The sequence below is a fragment of the Periplaneta americana genome, chromosome 11, assembly GCF_040183065.1.
Source record: "Periplaneta americana isolate PAMFEO1 chromosome 11, P.americana_PAMFEO1_priV1, whole genome shotgun sequence".
In the NCBI taxonomy this organism is placed as follows: Eukaryota; Metazoa; Arthropoda; class Insecta; order Blattodea; family Blattidae; genus Periplaneta; species Periplaneta americana.
In genome coordinates, this window is record NC_091127.1 from 92,623,391 (window position 1) to 92,647,888 (window position 24,498).

At 35.8% G+C, this 24,498-nt stretch overlaps 1 protein-coding gene across 7 annotated transcripts in view; it reads right to left on the reverse strand.

The window, feature by feature from the left end:
• alpha-Spec (alpha spectrin) overlaps window positions 1-24,498 on the reverse strand; it is a 333,133-nt gene that overhangs the window by 134,928 nt on the left and 173,707 nt on the right. For all 7 annotated transcript variants that reach the window (XM_069839770.1, XM_069839771.1, XM_069839768.1 and 4 more), the window contains exons 21-22: window positions 17,954-18,190; window positions 16,222-16,503 (exon numbers count right to left, since the gene is read on the reverse strand). In XM_069839770.1, the coding sequence (XP_069695871.1) occupies window positions 16,222-16,503; window positions 17,954-18,190 (519 nt within the window). The remainder of the gene's footprint in view (window positions 1-16,221; window positions 16,504-17,953; window positions 18,191-24,498) is intronic.

Genomic DNA, 24,498 nt, shown 5'->3' on the forward strand with positions numbered 1-24,498 from the left:
CTGATGGATTCACCACAGAAAAATATTGGAGAGCAAGAACGCTAATGGCTTCATTGCCAAAGCCCAGCATTAGATAACAACAACAACAACAACATTTTAAGTTTAGAATTGAAGCTATTTTGAGGTTTAATAAAAAAGAATTTATATTGTGATTTTAATTTAGCACATCTACCTTCCTACAATTAATGTAGACAGAAAATTTACCATACCACTGCTATGAAATTAGTGCACGTACAATTGTGTTACTTCGTCTCTTTGGTAGTAGATAAATAAAAATTCAGTCCTCAATTGCAGTATTAAAATACAGACAAATTGAATGTGTGGGGTATCATACATGACATTATGTTTAATTATAATGTATAATTGCGAATTTAGGAATATAAGTTAAATAAATATAACCTATAATTATTTCCATATGACATAACATACTTATGTAATGGCAGGGCATTGGAGACCACTAAAATTAGACAGAAAGGGGCAACTGGTACAGTAAATATAACTTATAATTTCAACATATCTAAATATCCGTGCGGTGCAATTGAAAATCATTGAATCGTGCATAAATGAATGTACAAGAATTTCGCAATATTTAATCGAAATAAAGGCAGATATTACACATACGAACAACGTAATTTTCACACCATAAATAATATTACACCTTAACTCGCAAGTGAATTATGTCTGAAGTGTCTCATAATCATTGTTTTAAATTTTATTAATGCAATTACACTACATTTTAGAGAAATATATGTTACTCTTTATGCATTCCAACTAATTTATATGGTTGAAACACCGCCCTTCGCCATCGGGTTAAGTGAGTTACATGGTCTGCCTTACAGCCTGTATTAGATCACTATGGCAGTGGCACAGTCTATTGTTCCTAGTACTCAGAGCGCTCCAAGCGGCTAGCAACTATTGCGAGGGATGCAAAAAAATCATCCCAAGCTTCGTGACTGTATATACTAGACTATGATAAAAGCACGTTTTACATTTTTAATTTTACAGGTCCATGTAAGTGGCAGTTCTGCAGCTTGGTCAAGGTGTTTCAGTATGCCATAAAAAAATTAAGAAAAAATTTTCTTTAAACCAAAAGTCACGGCAAGGTCATCACACCCATCTTCCTTTTAAATCTCTTGAAAACATTCCAATAGCTCAGCCTTATTTTCCTTAACAGAGCTTACAATCCAGGACTGAAAGTTCTATCTTGTTGCTGAAACTTACTAAACACTGATAGGATCATATTTCGGCACAGAAGGGAAGAATGTTGTGGACCCAGTAATATTTGCAAAAAACAACTTGAAAATGTGTTTTTTAATCAAACACTTTTTATAATCAAATTGAGCTGCTGAGCACAGCAATGAACAAACTTTGCATGAGGGAAAGCTTTCTGCTACAAGTCTGAATGTCACCTTCGCTTCTGTTAATTATTACAGCACTGTCATATGCCTGAGCTATCAGTTTATTTCCTACATTGAAAAGTTGTAGGCTTTGTTTTAGAATCTCACAGAGACCATTAGTTGTTTGATCTTCAGACTTTAAGAGAAAGAAACTCAACAGGGTCATCTCTGATATTTCATTAGCTTACACAGCAACAGACTAATATATTTCTTCAGTTTAATGTATACACATACAATCTAAAAACTGAAGCACTGTGTAAATGTTTAACTAATACACAACAAGAATGTCAAGTAAAGACAACAAGAAATTGCTTCAATTTGCTGATTCCTGACTTTCACTGAGACCATCAGTGATAATTGAAGGGCTAAGTGGATGAGGGGGTATGTGATATTTATTTTAAATGTGGGTTTTCTCAGTGTATGATGGTGATATTTTGACATTCCCTAGGAAGAACATTGTAACTGACATTTTGGAGAATTTGAGTTTTAATTGTAGACCTCAAGATTTCATAACAGACCATCTGTGGAATAAATATGATTAAAATTGGCTGGATATTTGGGCAGTAATCGCGCAATATTGAAATATTGTAACCAACATTGATACATTTTATACATAGAATAATATTGTATCTCACTTAAGAATTTGCTGACCGTCTCCTTTCGCAATAATGTCCTGTTAAAATTATTGTAAGGGACATAGTTACCATAGTCTTCTCTATAGGAAATGAATGAATAATTGAATCAGTGTATGAAATTTAAAGGTACTGTCTCTGCATTCTGCAACAACATGCAGACCTATAATAATCAGAGGCACAACAGCTCATGAAGGATCATGACCAACGAGACCAGCCGGCTGCTGGCCTCACGTCCACATGCTGAAGGAGATGTGGACGATCTAACAACCAGAATGCAGGTATCGTGTGGTTAACATGATGATCCCCTGAGCCGTTATAGCTGGCTTTCATAACCGGATTTTGCTACCTATTGTAGCTCCCCAAGTGCATCACGATGCTGGGTGGGCACCGGTTCCATACATTGGCCGAAATTTCATGAGAAAATTTCTTCCCCCATGAGAACTCGAACTCCGTAATGTGAGTCCTAGGCAGGATGCCTTACACTACGACGCCACAATGCAGGACCATGTAGACCTACAGTCATCTTATTTCATTCTAAGTTGTCAGGTTTGTGTGAAACTAGATAAAAGAGAAGCTATAATGGAGTGAAGTAAGCGAGGATGTTTGGGAAGGAGGTGTATCTATAAAGATGCAGAAGAAGATGTTCCTGGTAAGTTTGATTTTGCCATATTTTGTTGTTACTTATTATATAGTGTGTTTTTGAAAACTTTAGCTTAAGAATGAAGTACTCAAATAACTATCGTGTGACCACATAAATATACAGAAGTTCTCCTTGCACCAACAATATAGGATGTCCATAGATTCTATATAATTCAGCATATGGTCTGTGTGGCTATGGTTTGTTGCAATATTAAGGCACGGTTATTACAAACCTATCTACAGTTTACTTGTATTCTAGATTTGTTAGTAACTGCAAGCTTGCACCTCAGTCTTGACATTTTATTTTGAAGCTCAGTTAGCTCAGTAATGGTTTTAAGTTATAATTAAATAAATTCTTATAAATGAGTTCTATACTTTTAAAATTATTTTTAGATGAAAAAGGTGAGTTTTTAACTTCTTCTCCACTGCCTGAAATTTCCAGAGTAGCCTATTGTAAGACATTTTCCAAACTTGAGTCTGAGGGCGAATATTTTGATTTAGATTATTATTCATTGAGATCCAACATTTACTCTCCCTACTAATAACCCAACATTAACAATAATATTGTATTGTATTACTTCAACTAATACAATCATGATTCGCTTTTTGAATGTTGCTAATTTCATAAGAAAAAATTGCTGTATAATAATGGAATTCTAACATTTCATTTTGTATCACAGATTCACCTGCAACAAATGGAAATGGCACCAGAATAAGATACTTCTGATGATAACGATAAGGAACTTCTACAACACATTGTATTTGACAATAGTATTATAATATGTCTGTTCAGGATAAATTTCCGGAAAAAAAGGACACACATGGAATGAAGCAGATTCAATCCATCCTTTAACTGAACAAAGAAAAAAAAAAAGGACGAACAGTATTCACTCCTGAACAATGAATAATGCTAGTGATAATGGCTAAAGCAAATGGAAATCCTATGAGGTAACTTAAATGGCACAACCCGATTTTAAAAACTTGAGGTCTCTAATCGCCAATGAAAAGGACAACTGAAATTTGACAGAAGAAAATGAAAAAGTGTTTCGATGAAAGTGAAGCAAATTCAAATTGATCCTGAATTAAGCAAGAAAATATTCATAAAATACAATCATATTGAAGAACAAGAACATACAGCATTGACATACAACGCAAATTCAGACTTAGGACTTTGTAAGGATATAAATCTAAAATATGATTACATTGCTCCACTATCCATCTCCCAACGTAAATTATTCATCCATCTGCTATCACTGTGACGAAATATATCCCATATTCCTGGCATTTATCACGGCAGTGATGAATAACATCAAATTCAGTGGCACTGTAAAAGAAATTACTATACATTTTGTAAATATTTATGTACATTCATGTTTGTAGTTATGTAGTTACAATTCTATGAAGTGTAAACTGTGACATTGCTCCTTATTTCATAAGCAATACTATTGTGTGTCACATACAATCTTCTTACCGGGAATTTATGTTAACTATTTAATATTGTAAGTAACAATACGCATATAAGGAATGATTTCAGAGAAAGTGTTATCACTACACTGGAGTAAGAAATCAATTTCAATAATGGTAATGCAAAGAAAAAAGTCCTAATGAAAAATTCTGATTTTTCACAGCCATCTGAAGTTGTTTTTAATTCTATTGAAAAAGTTCATTTTGTCAGTTACAATGTTCTTCCTTGGGACCGTCGATTTGTCAAGCTAACTTCTGAAATTGATCAAATCATTAAAAATATCTGTTATTAAGAATTTGAGAGAGCTGGAGTATCTTTCAGAAATTAGCTAGACGCTTACCACCATCATCCATTGAGAAAATCCACATTTAAATAATATGTCACCTACTCCATTCCTTCATTCACTTAGGCCTTCAATTCATGAGTACCATAAAATACTGTTGTTGCTGTCCAATGCCTAGGCACTTGACAAAGACGTCATTTGGCAACTTGCACTCCAACACTTATGTAAAAAAAAAAAAAAAAAAAAAAAAAGCTGTACTCGTGACCAGCAAATATTTTCTAAGTCCACTTCGGGTCATGGCAATGTTACACGATGCATGTGCTTGTAGAAGCAGTTACGGAACTATGGAATTATTCCATACCTGCATCTTGTAGAGCAGCGGTAGAGTGTTCGCTCAACGATTCGAAGGTTGTGAGTTCGGACATTGCTCAAGTTTTAATTTTATTTTTTAATCTTACTTTAGCGATATACATAATATTCAAATGATCATTTATATCGATATAAATATATTCACATTACAAATTTTTCTATTCTGTTATTTTTTTAGCGATATAAATCATACCGTATTAAAGTCGTCATTTGTATTCTGTTATTCTTTAGCGATATAAATAATATTCAAGTTATCATTTACATTCTGCTTTCGTTCTTTTTAGCGTTATAAATAATATTCAAGTTATTTATATTCTGTTATTGTTCTTTCGCGATATAAATAACCTTTATTTTACGTAAGTAATTATTATATTATATAAATAACCATTTTCTTTGTAAAATAGGTTGTTTATTTTATTTAAAGGAGAAGTCCGTGATAAAATTAAGTTGGCTTTAATCAAACACGTTTTTCAATCTAAGTAGAATGTAATTTGCCTTATGTCAATGCGAGGCGTGGTTCTTGAGGTACTGTAATAGCAAGTTGCAGTGATGCACCTATAGCTGAAAATATTGATGTGTGTGTAGTTCTCCATGAGGCTGAAAATTCACAGGAACCTAATATAAACAAAGCTGTGCAGTGTGAGATAGGGTGCGAGACGGTGAGAAATGTGTGTGGTGAATAAGATGTGAGTGAGGCAGAAACTGACTTAGATCTTTTCAAATAGAAGAAAAAACTTCAAATTATAATTCATCAGGTTCCGAGGACGCTGCACATGAAACAGAAAGTAATATAGGGAGCCAAAATGTGTTTTTTTATTCTGGTCAGCGTTACAAAGTTTGTTTCTCTTCTGTAATATTTGTCATTCTGCTGTTACAAATATTCGGTAAAAACAATAGGAACGTTGCTGAAAATTAATGCAGTAAGCCGGAATGCCCATAATTGGGAGTGGAAGTCTGAACCGAGGTGAAGCATAGCAGTGACTTCTGCGTTGTACTTGTGCGGATAAGGTACAAATTGTTTGGAAATTTTTCAAAAACTTTACAACTATGTTTCATCGGAAAGACAACATTTTATAAAATAATTTCAAAATTCGTAGAACCAACAGTAGGTGTAGTTATTTTCAGATTCATGAACAACTTATCAATTCCCTAAAAGATAAAATGTGCCAATCGCGGTGATGACCAATTTAACTCAACTGGTTACAGTGCAAAATATGTGACTTACAGTGTAATGGACCTCGATTCAGATAATATTAATTCTGCAAAAGGACCTAATTGTAGGCAATCTTGAAAAAGCAGCATCCGAAAAATTTCTAGATCGCCTAAAAGAAAAAATGAAAATTACCCTCTCTCTGTCGGACCGCAGTAGAGGAATTAGGAAATTGAGGGCCAAATATGAATGGATGGACCATCAATTTGACATTTGGCACATGGCAAAAAGCTTATCTAAAAACATTAAAGCCCCGCAAAAACATATGAGAAAATACAAATGTGGAAAGACAGCATCATAAATCACTTATGGTGGTTATGTGCTACATGTGAAGGTAATTCTGACGACTTAGAAGACAGATTCATTTCTGTATTAAATCACGTTTGTAGTATAGCCTACACGAACAGACATATAAAAAATGTGCACACATTCACCGATACAATAGTGAGAGGGAATGGATCGAACCTGGATCCAGCGATTACAATGCTCTGACAAATGTTGTATGCAACCCTGCCTTTTTAAAAGACCTAAAGGAGACTAATCAGTTTTGTCACACCAGCAAACTTGAATCATACCATAATGAGAGATTGGTTTACACTCTTAAGAGAAAACACTTTCCATATGATGGAATGGTAACAAGAACTATGAATGCGATAATGGACCATAATTACAACGTGAAAAGAGATGTAACTGGCTCCAGACTCCAATACTCGAAAGCCACTAAGCGATGGGTGGAAAAGAAAACATACAGCAGGAAGGAAAACGTGTGGGGAGAAAATATATAGAGAAATATTTTGGAAGTACTAATAGCTCGTGGTTATCAACTACTACAATTCGATGATCCACATGTTTTAGAGGTTCTCTGAATCATAGCCCCGGTGCCTAAACCGTGTGACTCAACTATGGTGAATAGAATAATATAAACCTTGAACTAATTTATTGCTGACGTGAAATAAACACGTATCTGTAGTCCCTTCATAACGAATATTTCACATCTCAAATACATTCACTCACTCAGTGAAGGCGTTGACTTAGATTATAATTGATCGAAATATTAAACCTTCCCAGTTTGAACCCTTACCAGACCAAGTCGTTCTAATCACAGAATGGAACAAAATGCATTGTACACGCGATTTTAAGTGGGATAGAGTTTGGGTAAGTTATTATTATTATTACAGTATACGGATGTGATAGGTCCTAAGTGTGTTAATAATAACTGACTGTAACATATGAATACGTATTTACTCATTCTACACTGTATGTCAAACTGAACTACAACACAGTCTTATGAAGCGATCAGTGGTTATGATGTCAGAGCTTGCAGTAACACCTTTAATATTTCACAAACTTTAAGGCGTAGAGAGATGAGACAAATGCCGTTAATCTAAGGATTACTTAGGTAAACATCCTATAATATAACCAAAATTTCGAATTTTATTGCGGACTGCTCCTTTAAATAATTACTTATATACAGTAAAACCTCCCTAAAACGAAACACAATCGTTCCAGAATTTTTTTTTCCGTTTTCACAGGTTTTCGTTTTACAAAGGGGTGAGTTTTGGCAAAGCTAAGAATAGACTATTCCATTATCATCACTGTAGGAAGAACACAATGAAGAAGTAATTTGAAATAAAAGTTACTAGAGTACATGCAAAGTGAATTTTATTTTCATAATTATTAACTTACGTAATTGCAGCCTTTCTCTCTCTCTCCCTCTCTCTGCGTCCTAGTTTCTTGGCCCCACATTTCTTTTAAAGTGCATTGCCGCGATTTTTTTTGACGGGAACATTGTAGAATTTCCTTCGCTTCCTGCATCAATTCAGAGTGTAAATTGCATCCTGATCCATCAGTTGTGTGACTGAAGTTGTGTTTGATGGAAAATAGATTAACTTCACGTCAGACAAATCAATCCTTGGATGGCAGGTAGCATTGTCTAAAAACAGTATGACCTTAATACCTTGACGTTTCATTGCTCCATTAAAATTATGAAGCCACTCTTCCGTGATAGAACTGGTCATCTAGGCTTTTTTTATTTTAAATCGCACAGTTTTACTTTATTCGCACTGTTATTTAACACTGTGTTGGCATATTAACACAAAACTCAGAATAAACGGAAATGTGAAACTAAATTGACACTACACTACAATTATTCGCAGTTTTATTCTACTCCCACTGTCCTTTATCACTGTATTGGCTTGTTAGCACAAAACTGAGAATAAATGGCAGAAAATGCAAGAGGGTTGGAAGATGTAACAGTACAGGTCAGTAACCTGCCCCGGTCCTTGACAATAAGCACAGAATAGTGACATGGTTAGAGAAGCTTCAACCCCCACGCCTGACAAAGAATAACGAGTCTTCCATCCATGTACAGTCACACAAAAAAAATATGTCATGCTTCGTACAGTATTATCGCAAAATTAAAAATGGTTTGAAAGAATTTAGCAACAGTTACACTTTAAATTATCCATTTTAGCCAGGTTTTTTTACGTAAATGGTGCCCAAAAATGATTTCGTTTTCGTGTTAGGCAGTTTTCCGTTTTAAAGTATTATTTTACATAGGAAATCATTCTATTCCAAAATTTATTTTTTGTTTGTGCAGGTTTCCTTTTTATAGAGGGTACGTTTTAAGAAGGTTTTAACGTATTATATAATATCTTATATTAATTAAACAAACCGATATTTATCATTTATATTCTGTTATCGTTCTTTAGTGATACTGTATAAATAATATTCAAGTCATTTATATTGTTATCGTTCTCTAGCGACATAAATAACATAAATTTAATATTAGGTTTGGAACAATACAGTTGCATAATACTGGTGTTAGTTTTTCCTTTTTTATGATTACATTATACTATCTCACAACACAATAAAATGAAAAGGAGTGACTAGGAATTGAACCTGAGCTATGCTGACATCTGAATTCCGATGTTCTTCCGACTAAACTACGAGAGCACAAGTATAATAACATTTGCGAAAAAATTGACCCAATTCCCCTCTCTAAGATTTTCTGATGATTTGTAGAAGTTAGCCCAGGATGCGGGGGGGGCAAAGGCTAATTGGGATTTCCCGGTTTCTGATCGGGTCAAAAATCCTGATAAAACTAATATTTAACCCTTGCGGTGAATTTCGGTGAAGTCTGGAGGGGCAAATTAGTCAAATCCACTCTTCTCATCTCCATGCTTGGCCCCCCTAGGATTAAATAAGATGCAAAAGAAACAGTGGTGTGTGGAAAGAAACGGGAAGTTACCACATTTATCCTTCCCAAGAAATACTGCAAACATGAGCAAAGAAAGCTTTTAATAGAAACAGGAGCATATTCTGCGGATATTTGGAAAAAAAGAACTAAGGAAGAGACTAGTGAAGTGCTTTGTGCGGAGTGTGGCATTATATGGGGAAGAAACATGGACATTACAACAAAATGAAGAGAAACGAATAGAAGCATTTGAAATGTGGATGTGGAGAAGAAAGGAGCGTGTGAAATGAACAGACAGGATAAGAAATGAAGTTGTGTTGGAAAAAGTGAGTGAAAAAAGAATGACGCTGAAACTTATTAGAAAGAGAAAAAGGAATTGGTTGGGTCACTGGTTGAAAAGAATAATAGCCGACATTAAGATATGTGGATCATATGCGGAAACTAAGATGAAAGCAGAAAATAGGAAAGATCGAAAAATGCTGGGTTTGCAGTGAAAGACCATGGGCAGAACACTTATGTATGTCCAGGATGCCTGGAATGTCATGTCTGGGAACAGTCGCTATTTGAAAAGACTCTAGTCGATTCCATGCCCACTCGACTGCAAGATGTGATCGAGATGTGGGTAAGATAGACTAAATATTGAATCTTGGCTCCTTGTTTCGTTTTTTGAATGCTTAATTGTTTGAATATTCTAAGGCAGACGCCAGTAAGTTTGTTTTGTTTATGCCACGGAAGATATTTTGTTGAGAATAAAATCTTTTTGTTTCTTTCCATTTGCAGCCATAATGTCATAATAAATAATGACAAAGTCATGGCATAATACAGTCATAAACCTGATGTTAATTACTAAAATAATCATAAAAGAGAAAGGAGGAATTATGTATATTTTGTCTCTCTCTCTTAAAAACAAAACAAAAAAGAACATTATAATCTTTTCGCTGTAAGAAAAATCCTAATGTAAACAATAGCACGTGACTGAAGTCAGGCTTCATTGGCCACTGTTCAGCGCCATAGATTCTCAGTACGTGTTCCCGCCTACTGTTGTACATTCTGTTTCATGTTAAATATTTCCCGTTACTCATGAAGCAGGCCTAACCTCACAACTATACATTGGTTTGCTTAGGAAACATATACTTTATAATTACTGTAATTAAATTATTTTAATCTTAGGTGTAAGGTCAATCGCTGCCGGACAAAGATCGTCGGCAGGATTTATGACGAGACGGTCCACAACTACATCAGTTATCCCTTCCAGCTGGAACATGCGGTTTGATTGACTTGTTCCGAATAGATATCATTGGATTCAACTCACTTAACTTTTATATACATTTAGGACTGTTTTTATCTGCTTTTGAGAGGGTTTCCACTCTTATGTTTAATAACCACACACACCGAGGATGCAGAAGCCATACTTCAGTACCATGTGCTTACGTGAACAACTGCGACCTCAAGTGACACCAGCTTGTTACAAGAACAGACTACCTCAGTATTACTGTTTGTATTCATCGGCGTTCATAGTACATAACAAAATATAAAAGTAACATTTCTTTTACATAGCATTTTACATATGAGTAAAGTTACATGTTTCATCGTATTTAACAACTAGAATTCAATTTTTTTATTTTCAAGTAATACAAGATTATGGTTTCCAAATACGAATTATATTTTCCTGCGTCATGTGAATGTTTCGACTGAGAGCCAATCAGGGGTATGACGACAACGTGCTTATGTTTACATTAGGATTTTTCTTACAGCGAAAACAGTATAGCACTAGGTTGTATTCGAATGAAGGACCTCACGAATACCGGCTGGAACGCTACAATTATGCTATCAAGTAACACACAGAATACTTTAATTATAACTGTACATATCAGACAACATAATCCAACAACATGTAACATCGCTTGTCTCCAAATTGTAGCCAAGATACCCGAAGGGAACTTTGCTTCTAGAGAGCAGCTACTTTTTCTTATGACAACTGTACAATGTTTTCTTCTTGTAGCAATGCTGTGCATCTTTTGACGAGTTCCATGTTCATCTCTTCATTTGCATCACAAAATACAGAGACAGATGTATGGGAAATTTCTATTTTGTGCAGGTGGCTTGACAAACAACCATGATCTGTTTTACATGACCTTTGGGGAATTATCTCGGGATTAGTAAAAAAATTTCCCAGGTTTTATCTTTTGCTCCATCCGAATATTGTTGTTTTCAGGCAGATCAGGATTTACTTTTGATTGTTGTTTTACAGAATAAAATGGAAGTCTGTTATTAGATAGTTATAAGAGTTAAGCGTTCCTTTCAGCCAAAATCGGATTGGCACACAAAATGTTAAACACACATCACTCTGCCAAGTATGTCGATTATTTGTGACCTGTTTAATATGTCCCCCCTCTCCCGAAAGTTTTATTGCGAAATCAATCTGTGCTGTAATGTAGATTGTTTAAACTTACAAGTACTGTCCGGCCAGCAGCAAAGCAACTCTGAGAGCTGGGGACGGGAGGGGTAGGTTCTCAGTACAGTTAGCTGTGGGTAGGGGTGACTAGCATTCGTGCAGAAAACACTTGCTCAACCAGAAGGCCAGTGTGCTATATTATTATAGTGAATGTACGAGTATTTACGTTTTTCTTTGCTTTCTTCTTGTGTTTATTGTGATTGTGACTAACTGATTAAATAAAAATAGTATGCTATTTGGAAAGAAAGTTATGTGAATATGCCGCCAAAAGGAATAAGAAAATGATCTAATCGGAGATCTGCAAAATTATCAGTGCTGGGATGAAGATTACGCTAGAACTAATCCTTTTTAATTCCCTATAAATTATACAACAATAAGGGCAGCATTGTATTGCAAAAAATCGCAATCTGCAATAAAAATAAATATACGTAAAGAGAATAAATTACGAAAAGCAAATTTTCCTAATAAACCCCTCTCAATTCCTGGAAAAAATGCAAAACCAGAGCACGTCTTACGGCAATGCAAGTAGATGACTGTGATCAATACTTCATTCGCAGGACTGTACACCACATCTACTTACAAGAGAAGAAGATTTCAACTGTGCCGAAACTGTTGCCCATTATTCCATTTGGTAGGTCATCTCTCCAAAGTTTTGATGAAGAGGGTGAGATTTAAATGGAATACGTATCGAAGTCAACGGAAAGTGTTACTAAAGAGATTTGATATTTTGAATTGGCGACAAAAATATTGAGGATAAATTCGGCACTAAAGGGAGTTTTGTCTTGAGCTGGTTTACTTGGATAAAAGGTGAATCGACAATAATTTGATCTTCAGAAAATGCTCACTAGAAGATAGTGATATTGGCATTCATATGGAAGTGAATGTTAAAAACAGATTAATAAATTGTTCATACGGACAGTAGCAACGGTTTCATACAAAATGCCGAATTGATCTATAATGCAGGTAGGCCTACATCTACTGGTGACTACCATGGTCAAATGAACCCCGTCAATTTCGAGAAGTAGAGTAAGGAAATACAAACCTCCCTTCTCAAGCTGCAGTGATTATGGATAACACCCCATATCACAGTATACAAACAGACAAGGTTACATCAAGGTGTGCTGTGAAATAGATCATGATGACATGACTGCAGAAAAATAATTTTACATTACTACTTATCCATGCAAAGATCTTTACAAACTAGCTCAGTAGATTCATAAAATAGATATCATGCTTCCTTCGTATAAAGACACTTGGCCTTCAAATGCCAATGGGAAGTTATATTTAATATGGGGATGTGAAATGTCGTGATGTCGGCTTTTAGTCTTGACAAATATAATTTTTAAACTGGCTGAAGGTGAACGAACACTCCTTTAAGATTTAAAATCTCTTTGTAACTCCATACAGTAGTTCACTATGAAGAAAGGAGGCAATATCAAGCAATTCGCAACAGAGAGCAAGTATTCTTAGGGAATGAGCTCTATCACAGAAGGACTCAACACAAAGCACTTAGAATATACAGGAAAAGCAAATGCAATGGATGCCTCAGAGAATCACTTCACATAAGATTATGCAAATACAAAAAATCATTATCCATACCTTCTGTAACAAAAAACACTGAAGATTCCTCTGATGGCACGAAAGATGATTTGGGATTGTCATCTTATGAAAGCAATGGAGTGTAAAATACAGGAAAGTTTTAATTTTTTTTTTCGTAATACCAGCACGTTTTATTTTATTTTCGAATTTAACAAGTTAATTTTGATAGCCACGTCTGTGACTCAATAATAGCACGTTTGTCTTCCATCCAGGTGACCCAGGTTCGATTCCTGGCCAAGTAGTGATAGAATTTGTAGTGTAAAAAGCAGACATTGCAGAGTATTTTTCTCGGAGTTTTTTATCTATCATTGCACCAACACACTACATCCTTCCCTCATTTCATCTATCTGCAATAGTTAAACACAAGTTGGAATAGTCTTGGTGGGAGTATCGATTTCTGTTGCTGATGTAGGAAGGGCTTGAGTCTCTGAGCTTATCAAAGCTGCTTTTATGCAGATGGGACCTGGTTCTATAAGAGTTGAGGCAGGATAGTCCACCTGTCAGAAACAGATTCACGAATGTCACCCATGCCATCAGTCAGACTTGAACAATCATCGCATATACAGTATATATAGTGTGACTCAAATTAATGTATACACTCTTTGAAACATTATATCTCAGCAACAAAATCAGACAGATAAACTGTTTTTGTGGTTTATGATTCAGAAGGCAGTGGAAAACGTACAAATACATTCATCTGTTCATGGCATTATAAACAAAAACGTGGCAGCGGTGCTATAATCATTCGATCAACATAAGTGAGTACTGAAATATTATTGCAAAGTGGAGAATTTCACTGAGGTTCAACGACGGAGAGTTGAATTTGGACCACCACCATCACCACCACCAACAAGGTTAATAACCACAAGAGTGGAGAATTTCATTGAGGTTCAATGATGGAGAGTTGAATTTGGACCACCACCACCAAGGTTAATAACCACAAGAATCCAAGACAAGTTTGAAGTCTATGGAACAGTGCAAGATGCGAAGGAAGGACAGTGTGGAAGAAAGAGAACTTTCACCGATAATGCAAGTGTTGATGCAATGATGCAGGTTTTTGCACAATACCCAAAGAAGTCTGTGAGAAAATGTTCTCGTGAGATTGGTATCGAAAAATCCAGTGTTCATAGAATTTTGCGAGCTCAAAAATGGAAGTCTTACATTCTGAGATTTTCCCATGCACTAAAGGAGAACGACTCAGATAGGAGACTCCAATTCTATAAGTGATTCATTGACATGTGTGACGAAAGGGAAAATTTTCAAGATATGTTTGGTCAGATGAAGCAACATTTAAACTTAATGGCACAATTAACTGACATAAATTTGTGTACTGAGCTAACGAAAACCCAAACATCTTTGAAGAAAAGGCTGTCAATCTACTAGTAGTATGGGGTGGTTGTCTTTCCAAAGGGATGATTCTTCGAAGGGACTGTCTAAGGTGCATCTTACCTGCAAACATTGGAAACCATGATTCCATGTCTTAATGATTTCTTTGACAATGGAGAGGGATATTACTTTCAACAGGATGGGGTCCAGCTCACTTTCACGTCAATGTGAGGAATTTTCTCAATCGCACAATCAATAAAAAATGTGATAGGATGAAGAGGAGGAAGTGATACAGAGTTCCCGCCTCGCTCTCCAGATTTAACCCCTCCAGACTTCTACCTTGGGGAGCTTTAAAGGACATAGTGTACGCCACAAAACCACAAACAATGGAGGAACTGAGAGATCAGATTGAACATGCCTGTAATGCTATTCCATTAGCAACAATCCAGTTGGTGTGTCGTCCTGTTCTACATTGTTGGGATTGCACTGTGACAAAAGGGGCCATTTTGAACATGTATGGGCTTAGGGTATAAAATTGCAAAAGCAGTTTATCTGTCTGAGATCATTGCTGAGATATAGTGTTTCAAAGAGTGTACACATTAATTTAAGACACTCTGTAGGGTGCACGATGGGCCACAGCAAACCTAAGTACAAGGACCTGTTCAGAGTCCAGCCCTCGAAAAGCCAAGCCAAGTAGCCAAGTTAATTTTAATACGAACATTTTACGCGCGAATTTTAACACCAGGATGTTTATGTTGGCAACAGTGAGTCCGAAATTAGTCTAGATCAGACTAACAGCTTTAGAACTGACACACAGGAATACAAATAAAAATCCATAAAAGGCCCATAATTATTAATGAAATGGAATATAATTATTTAGTAGTAAATAATTTATTTGATTGGTACATACATTATTTGATATTATTTATGACCAGTTTATTCCCGATATTTTGTAGTCATCACGTAACTCTCACCTCGTTTAATTTTTGCCTTTGAATTTTAAGAAAAAGAGAAAAAAAAAAGAAGAAGGAAAAAAAAAGAATTACGTGAGTAATAATTGCACTTAGCATAACTTTTTTTTTGACACTTCACCATCTCACTTATCAGTTATTATCCTAAGCCAAGTATCACGAAAGAAAACAATTTGATGAATCTTAGAGTACATATGATTTCAAAGGGCAAAGGGAGATTCGAAGACTTTTTTTACTAGAAATTATTATATTTCATATGTATCATTCATATATAAATTGACTTTGGGATACTGAATATGAAAATCTATCCAAGTTTAGAAGAAATTATTATCCACAAGCAGAGAGTGGAACAGACTGCATACTCAAAACACCTTTTTCGATATCAGGGCCACTGAAAACTTGTATTTATGCGAAAATCTCGATATTGACTTTTTTGTATCACAATACATCTATTCGTATCATATAACAAGAGAGTAAAAGGAACGTCATTTTGGATTCGGGGTCATCTTGTATTCAGATAAATATGGAACATAAAACCTTTCTTTCTTGCAACTGTTCCTCACATCTGTGAACCTGTAATGCATTCCATAAGTTTTCTGAAAAGTATAAATATTAATACCTATCACTACATTCGAGAATAATATAAGTAATGTCAATTACATGCTTAACATCTTACCTGATGTCTCTCAAGTAAAGCTTCTGCTCCTGTCACATCATTAGCCAATTCATCACTTGAGACAAGTCCCATCATGCTATTTATCCATGACATGAGATCACGGTAGTCACTGAGAAAGCGTTGCAAATCATAAGAGTCCAACAGCTTCTCCTTACGGCTGTTGGCCTTAGCTGTTAACTGAGTCCATTCTTCATTGATCTCCTTCTGCTTAGCATAAGTCTGGTCTGCAGTTTCAGGATGTGTCTGCATCAGTCTATTTGCAGTTTCATCAAGCTGACGAATCTATTACACAAGAGAAATACAATAAAACTTCATTTATACGTTTTTATGGAAGTTTGAAAAAAAAAACACGTATGTGAGAAAAATGTATAACTGAAATGGCATTTAATAACATCTGAAGTAGCAATGGAAAACTATATGGGAAGAACGAATTAAGGGGTCATGTACACCATTGAGGTTTAGTTTAGTAGCTTTTTTTTTTTTTTTTATCACCAATGCTTCTCCTTCTCGACTTGTGACCTAAAGCATGAGGATGTGTCATTCAGCAATATATACCATCTTTGGTCAGTTTGTCACTCACTTCCTGTAACTTGCATTTTATGAAACCATTTTCCTGATAACTTGTACAATTTTAAAGACAACTTAATGGAATTTTGCAAGGATGCATAGTTCATACGAAAGAACAAAACTGACATCTATCACTTTTATATCTTTATGAGTTCTTATATATATATATATATATATATATATATATATATATATATATATATATATATATGGAGGGAGGGAGGGGGAAAAAAAACAGAGAGAGAGAGAGAGAGAGAGAGATGGAGATGGAGAGGGATAGGGATAGGGATAGGGATAGAGATAGAGAGAGAGAGAGAGAGAGAGAGTGTGTGTGTGTGTGTGTGTGTGTGTGTGTGTGTGTGTGTTCTTAGTTCATTGGAAAAAAAAATCCAGAAAAAATATTTCTCGCTCATGTATTGAAGTGATTGAGGTCAATTTTGTTAAGGCATTCATTGTAAATAAAATGAAGTAAAAAGGACTAACAATGATTAAATACTTAGAAGGTCGAAATACAACAGTGTTCATAAGTTAAGATTCAAAATAATGGAGATAATTATTACAGTTGTCTGAACACTATTTATTGATAAAATAATAAAATAAATAAAATTGGTTAGAAACCATACATGTTTCGGGGGCTGTGCTCCCCCATCATCAGTGGTTGTACCACGACTATGGTGTAGATGTTCTACCACGTGTCATATCTTAAAGAGGACTGACAATATTGAAAATTATGAGATATCTGGGAAACAGTTTTTTTTCAACACAGACTGCACTCAGCAATTTAATGAACTGTAAACTGTTAAAGGTAAATTTATTTTTAATTCTAAGATTTGTTTAATGTTGTAGAAGAATTATGTAGACACTACACCAGATTTCAGAATGGACTTCAGGTTAGGAAGCAATATATTTTTTAATATTATTAAATGCAGACAGGCCAATGGTGCACATGACCCCTTAAGTCAATTTAACAAAATTTTCAGAAGAGAAATATATACAATCTTTGGGACTATAATATAGTAATCAAATGTATAATACACATTCTTGAAGAATTTGTAGAAATCTTAGCTGTTTAGAGCCAAAGCTGACTGATACAGTACATTTAAATTCCCTACTAGAACAGTTGACAGCACTACTAAAATAAAAGATTATAACACGATAAATTTACCTTATCTCCCAATGCTGCCAAATCTCTTTCAAGTCCTTCATGTTTGCGCTGCAGAGCTTGAACACTACGTAGATCCTTGCCTAAGTCATCGTTATTCAATGCTTCATCCTTCTCTTGAATCCAGTCCTTTGTTTCATCCACATCACGATGGAAACGCTGCACCTCATGTGCAGAGCCCAACTGAGTGGCACGTTCTGATGTGAGTTGTTGCAACGATGTCCACTTCTGGTTCAGATCCTGGTATAGAAAATAAATGTAAGCTGTATTGCATGAAAGAAAGACATGACAGGTAAGTGTGGAGAGGATCTTCGAATTCTACTGATGAGAATGTAATATTACTTTCACCATTAATACTGCTACCACCAATTTCACTTAGTCTATCCTTTTTCGGAATGGCCCATCTCTCTCTTGTTATTTAACTTGTAAGTCAAAACTGGATAACAATTTCTCTATATTCTCTGTAAATATGACTAATCCATTTTTCTGTAACAACTTGGATTATCTCATTAACATTCAGAACTTTACTTACTTACAAATGGCTTTTAAGGAACCCGAAGGTTCATTGCCGCCCTCACATAAGCCCGCCATTGGTTCCTATCCTGTGCAAGATTAATCCAGTCTCTATCATCATACCCCACCTCCCTCAAATCCATTTTAAAATTATCCTCCCATCTACGTCTCGGCCTCCCTAAAGGTCTTTTTCCCTCCGGTCTCCCAACTAACACTCTATATGCATTTCTGGATTCGCCCATACGTGCTACATGCCCTGCCCATCTCAAACGTCTGGATTTTAAGCTCCTAATTATTCAGGTGAAGAATACAATGCGTGCAGTTCTGTGTTGTGTAACTTTCTCCATTCTCCTGTAACTTCATCCCGCTTAGCCCCAAATATTTTCCTAAGCATGCTTATTGTAGGGATTCGTAACAAGCTGTTTTTTACGGTGACGGGTTGTTAGCTCTTCACCCAACCCCAAGCTGGAGGAACACCCCTTATCGGCTGTCCACGACTGCTTATTCAATATATTCGCAGCTACCCTCCATATCTACAGCACATGTTCAAACTTTGTCTATAAATTAATGTGAATTAATACTTACATTCTCCTCAGAATAGTGAGGCTGGTTGAGTGGAAGAGAAGGCCTTATGGCCTTAACTCTGCCAGCGAAAATAAAACATTATTATTATTATTATTATTATTATTATTATTATTCTTCGGTTGAGAAGCTTTTATCATCTAGTCTGCTGTCATAAAATCTGAAAGTTAGAATTTATAAAACAGTTATATTACTGGTTGTTCTGTATGGTTGTGAAACTTGGACTCTCACTCAGAGAGGAACATAGGTGTTTGTGAATAAGGTGCTTAGGAAAATATTTGGGGCTAAGCGGGATGAAGTTACAGGAGAATCGAGAAAGTTACACAACGCAGAACTGCACGCATTGTATTCTTCACCTGACATAATTAGGAACATTAAATCCAGACGTTTGAGATGGGCAGGACATGTAGCATGTATGGGCGAATCCAGAAATGTATATAGAGTGTTAGTTGGGAGACCGGAGGGAAAAAGACCTTTGGGGAGGCCGAGACATAGATGGGAGGATAATATTAAAATGGATTTGAGGGAGGTGGGATATGATGATAGAGACTGGATTAATCTTGTACAGGATAGGGATCGATGGCGGGCTTATGTGAGGGCAGCAATGAACCTTCGGATTCCTTAAAAGCCATTTGTAAGTAAGTAAGTATTATTATTATTATTATTATTATTATTATTATTATTATTATTATTATTATTATTATTATTGTCACGGTCTTCGAGATTAAAATTTTAAATCGAGATCCAATGCCACTGCAGTGAATTTATGAACAAAATTTCGAAGTTTCTTAGATCTGTGCAATACAATCAGTCTCATCAAAAAGGTATATACTAATGTATCTATCTACTTTTACCATCTTTATTCCTGGATATGTCAAAACTTTTCTCTTTGACCTTCCTGCTGTGAAGCTGATGAGTAATTATTACTTATTACTAATCCCTCACATGCCCTTTAAACCGGAAAATCAGCATTTGTTATCAAGGTATGTTTCCCCTTTATAGTTTGTCTTCACTATTATTTTAAAGCCTAAAGCCCTATTCGAATTCGGGCTTTATTCCTTCAGGGAGCCCTTTTGCTTGCCCAGAATTTTGCTCTTTGGGTTACCATTTTCTGCTACAAGGCGGTGTTTCTTCTCTCTAAACTAAGATGATGCTGGCAAGAAGGGAATCACATATATTAATGACCATTTGGTCTCCAAAGTCAATATTCACCACTTATAAGCGTTACTATGCCCTGTCACATAGAATAGTTAAATTTTCCGTTTCATTTAAATTTCCAATATGAAGAAGTTTTGTGTATCTTTTCGACAATAAAATGTATAATCAAAATGTAAAATCAGACATTCAAGTTACGAATATGAACTGTCTCTTTGTATGGAAAAATGATATACTACAGTCTAGAAAGGTATTGACAGTTCAGCGGCTTCAAAGCATCAACATGGCAACCGCTCAAACTAGCCAATCAGAGACTATGACAACGCTGATGCTGCTGACTTTCGCAGCGAGCACGTGGTAGCCAGTTGCTTTGTTTGGAAGTGTTGAATTTTCGTAATTGTGTTATAGCAAGTATTGGTGTTCTATCGTTGTTGTTTTCGTTGGTATATTGTTGTTAATGAAGGTAGAATTAGTTTGAATTTAATTTTAAATTTAATTTAGTTGTGAGTGTATTTGTAACGTGATTTATAGTGTCTGTGTGTTTCACTTATATGATGTCGCAAGGCATCACTCCTGTAGTTAGCGGCACAAAACGAACCACAGGCTCAGAAGGGGAAAGAAATGCTACAAGGGACAGCAAGAGGTCTAGAAGTAGTGGAAAAGGTGCTCCTCTTACTAGTCAGGCGAGAGGAATGGTTGTAATGTGTGGGACTATTTCGAGAAAGAATATACAATGGTGAGGCTCTTATTCCAGTACAACAGATGGTAAATAGTAATGCGAAGGCTCTCAAAAGAGGAAAGAACACCATCGCTAAAATAGGAAAGGAGAAATTTAAATTGAATGAGCAAGAGGATGGACCTTCCCGACTTGAAATTCCAGGAAAGAAAAGGAAAGTGGAAAAGTGGGTGATAAATTTAGACGCCTTTCAGAAGGATGCAATCCGGCAATATGTATATTTATATTAAGAATGGAAGGAACATCCTATTTAAAAAGCTGCAAACTTTGCTTCGAGATGTGGATCTTTTCTACAGGAGTGTTTCTTCTCTACACACTGTCTTAAAGAATTTAGGTTTCAAGTATAAAAAATCAATGGTCATAAGGTATTAATAGAGAGAACTTATCGCTTACACACTATGTACACTTGATCTAAATGAAGGTGGCCAGCGTCTGAGAGACTAAGTTCGAATTGGGTATTTCTGTGAGCACTCAGGACAGCCAGGCTTATTCAAAGGATTGTGTATATTCTTCTAGTAGTTATAATGGAGAACACAACTATTAATCACTCAAATCTTCCGAGAAAATAATTCATATACGAGATTTAAAACAGACAGATCATTCAGAGTGTTTAAACAGTGAATATTGTAACACAAATACTATATACTATATAATAGGTTCTCAAGTGGAGTATGACCATTGTTCGTTACAATGCCATTCTCACTGCAGTAAAACTCTCAGCGTAGTTTGTAGAGCGATAGCTAACAGTTCGTGAGGTTACGAGTTCAAATCTTCATGGAGTTACTAAACCTTTTTTTTTGTTGCCTTTTAAATGCATCAGTGAAAATATAACAGACTTCCGTTTTTTTTTTTTGTCCTTACAATACTTTTCGCTTTATTATTTTTTTTGTGTTACTAGAAACTTTTGACGCTAGATGGAAATAACATTAAAGACGACAATTAGGGTCTTTCATATTAAAATTCTGTGTTAATTTGTATTAATCCCTGCTGCTTTGCACTCTATTGCCTAAGTAACATTCAGTACACATGTTGACAGTTAAGGTATATGTACACCTTTACATACAAAAAATTTTGTTTTGCATAATTTTGCTCTGTAAAATTTTTATACAATTGAGAATGGTACCAGAAAGAGGATGAAGTGAACAGATCCCTTGAAATATGTCTAAATTGTTTATAAAAATTATTTTGTTCATAATTTTGACATACAACTTGAAACATGAGAGCTCATGCAGTTTTTAAGATAGAGCCACAGTTTCTTCACTGTTTTATAGCTAAAACTATTCTTGAGTGCCTGACATATAACTATTTTTTTACTTTCATTTACATTAATTAAATATTACCATTTATGTAACTTGTACTAATATTTTATGTTGCATAAATCATGTAAAAAATCCATACATAATTATTAACTATATTAATGTTATTTTACTCATTGTCAGGCACTAGAGGACATTTCAAGCTTCAAAATGACACCAATATCTTCTTGGTATCACCATATTTGGCTGAGATATCATGCTTAAAAGAATTAAATATTCTAAAATTACTATCTACAGGAAATGAGCCACAAACTTTCAGAGCCTAGAAGACTCTATCATCATAGGTCACCCCTTAACCAGCTTCATGTTGGTCCAGTTTCAGCTTCTTTCTGCCTCTCAAATACCTCCTCGAAGTTGGTTGCTTGACGGTTGTCAGCCCACTTTGAGGTCTGTGGATATAGAGGGAAAAATTGGATCGGTGTCGGTTACAGTTCCCGAGTAGCTCAGTGGTAGAGCGTTGGTACGTTAAACCAAAGGTCCCGGGTTCGATACCCGGCTCCGGAACAATTTTTCCCTCGAAATTATTCAAATCAACTTTACAGGGAGTTATGCCTGAAATCTTGATTTGCATAATACACGTCACTGTTCGTTAACAGAAAACCACAATTTAAGTCACACGGAGTTAGTGTGCACTCGAAGTTGGTTGCTTGACGGTTGTCAGCCCACTTTGAGGTCTGTGGATATAGAGAGGGAAAAATTGGATCGGTGTCGGTTACAGTTCCTGAGTAGCTCAGTGGTAGAGCGTTGGTACGTTAAACCAAAGGTCCCGGGTTCGATACCCGGCTCCGGAACAATTTTTCCCTCGAAATTATTCAAATCAACTTTACAGGGAGTTATGCCTGAAATCTTGATTTGCATAATACACGTCACTGTTCGTTAACAGAAAACCACAATTTAAGTCACACGGAGTTAGTGTGCACTCGAAGTTGGTTGCTTGACGGTTGTCAGCCCATTTTGAGGTCTGTGGATATAGAGAGGGAAAAATTGGATCGGTGTCGGTTACAGTTCCCGAGTAGCTCAGTGGTAGAGCGTTGGTACGTTAAACCAAAGGTCCCAGGTTCGATACCCGGCTCCAGAACAATTTTTCCCTCGAAATTATTCAAATCAACTTTACAGGGAGTTATGCCTGAAATCTTGATTTGCACCTCCTCCTTGTTTTAACTTCAGGTGTTTAATGTTTTTTTTTTTTTTTTTGGCATTTTTGTCCTTATTTTCCATTGATGCAACAAATCCTGCAATGGTGTTTGTCCCAGGGTTTATGCCCATCCTCCTCAGAATTTTAATTTCTACTTTTGGACTCTTATTAAAATGACGTACATCATCACTGACACACAAATTTACAGTTTTATGACTAACAGTAAAAGATTATAAATTATTTCATTATGTAAAAACGTGTTTTCAATCTAATGATCATCCCCTGATATCTATGCATCTATTTTGGGACTAGAAAGAAGTTTATTTTACAAGCAATGCTGGACAAGGGGATTGACAGCTATGAGGATCACTCCAAAAGTAATCCACAATATTTATTTAAAAATTACTATTTTCATAGAATGTAGATTCATCCTTCAGATACAATAAGTCACTTTTTCACATAATCCCCGCACCTTTCAACTGCCTTATGCCACCTTGGAATGAGGGCCTGTATACCTGCACGATAGAAGAATGGACCAACACATCTGTGCCACTCTTCAGTAGCGTGTGCATGAGGGAGTCATCATCTTCAAACCTCGTTCCTTCAGTTTACCAAAGAGATGGTAATCACATGGTGCCAGATCAGGACTGTAAAGCAATTGTTTCAGTGTTGTCCATCCAAGTTTTCTGATCTGGTCTGTGATCTTGTGACTGACATGTTGCCATGCATTGTCGTGCAATAACAGAACATTCTGCTTCTCCCGATGTGGTCGAACATGACTCAGTTGAGCTTGAAGTTTCTTGAGAGTTGTCACATATGCATCAGAATTAATGATGGTTCTGTGTGGCATAATGTCCACAAGCATGAGTCCTTCTGGATTAAAAAACATAGTAGCCATAACATTTCCTGTCAAAGGCGCAGTTTTGAATTTCTTTTCTTCGGTGAATTTGCATGATGCCACTCCATTGTCTGCCTCTTTATCTCCGACCAAAATCGTGGAGCCATGTTTCATCTTCTGTCACAATTCTTGCAAGAAATTCATCTCCACCATTCTCACACTGGTCCAAAAGTTCGCTGCACATTGTTTTTCTGGTTTCTTTGTGGGCTTCTG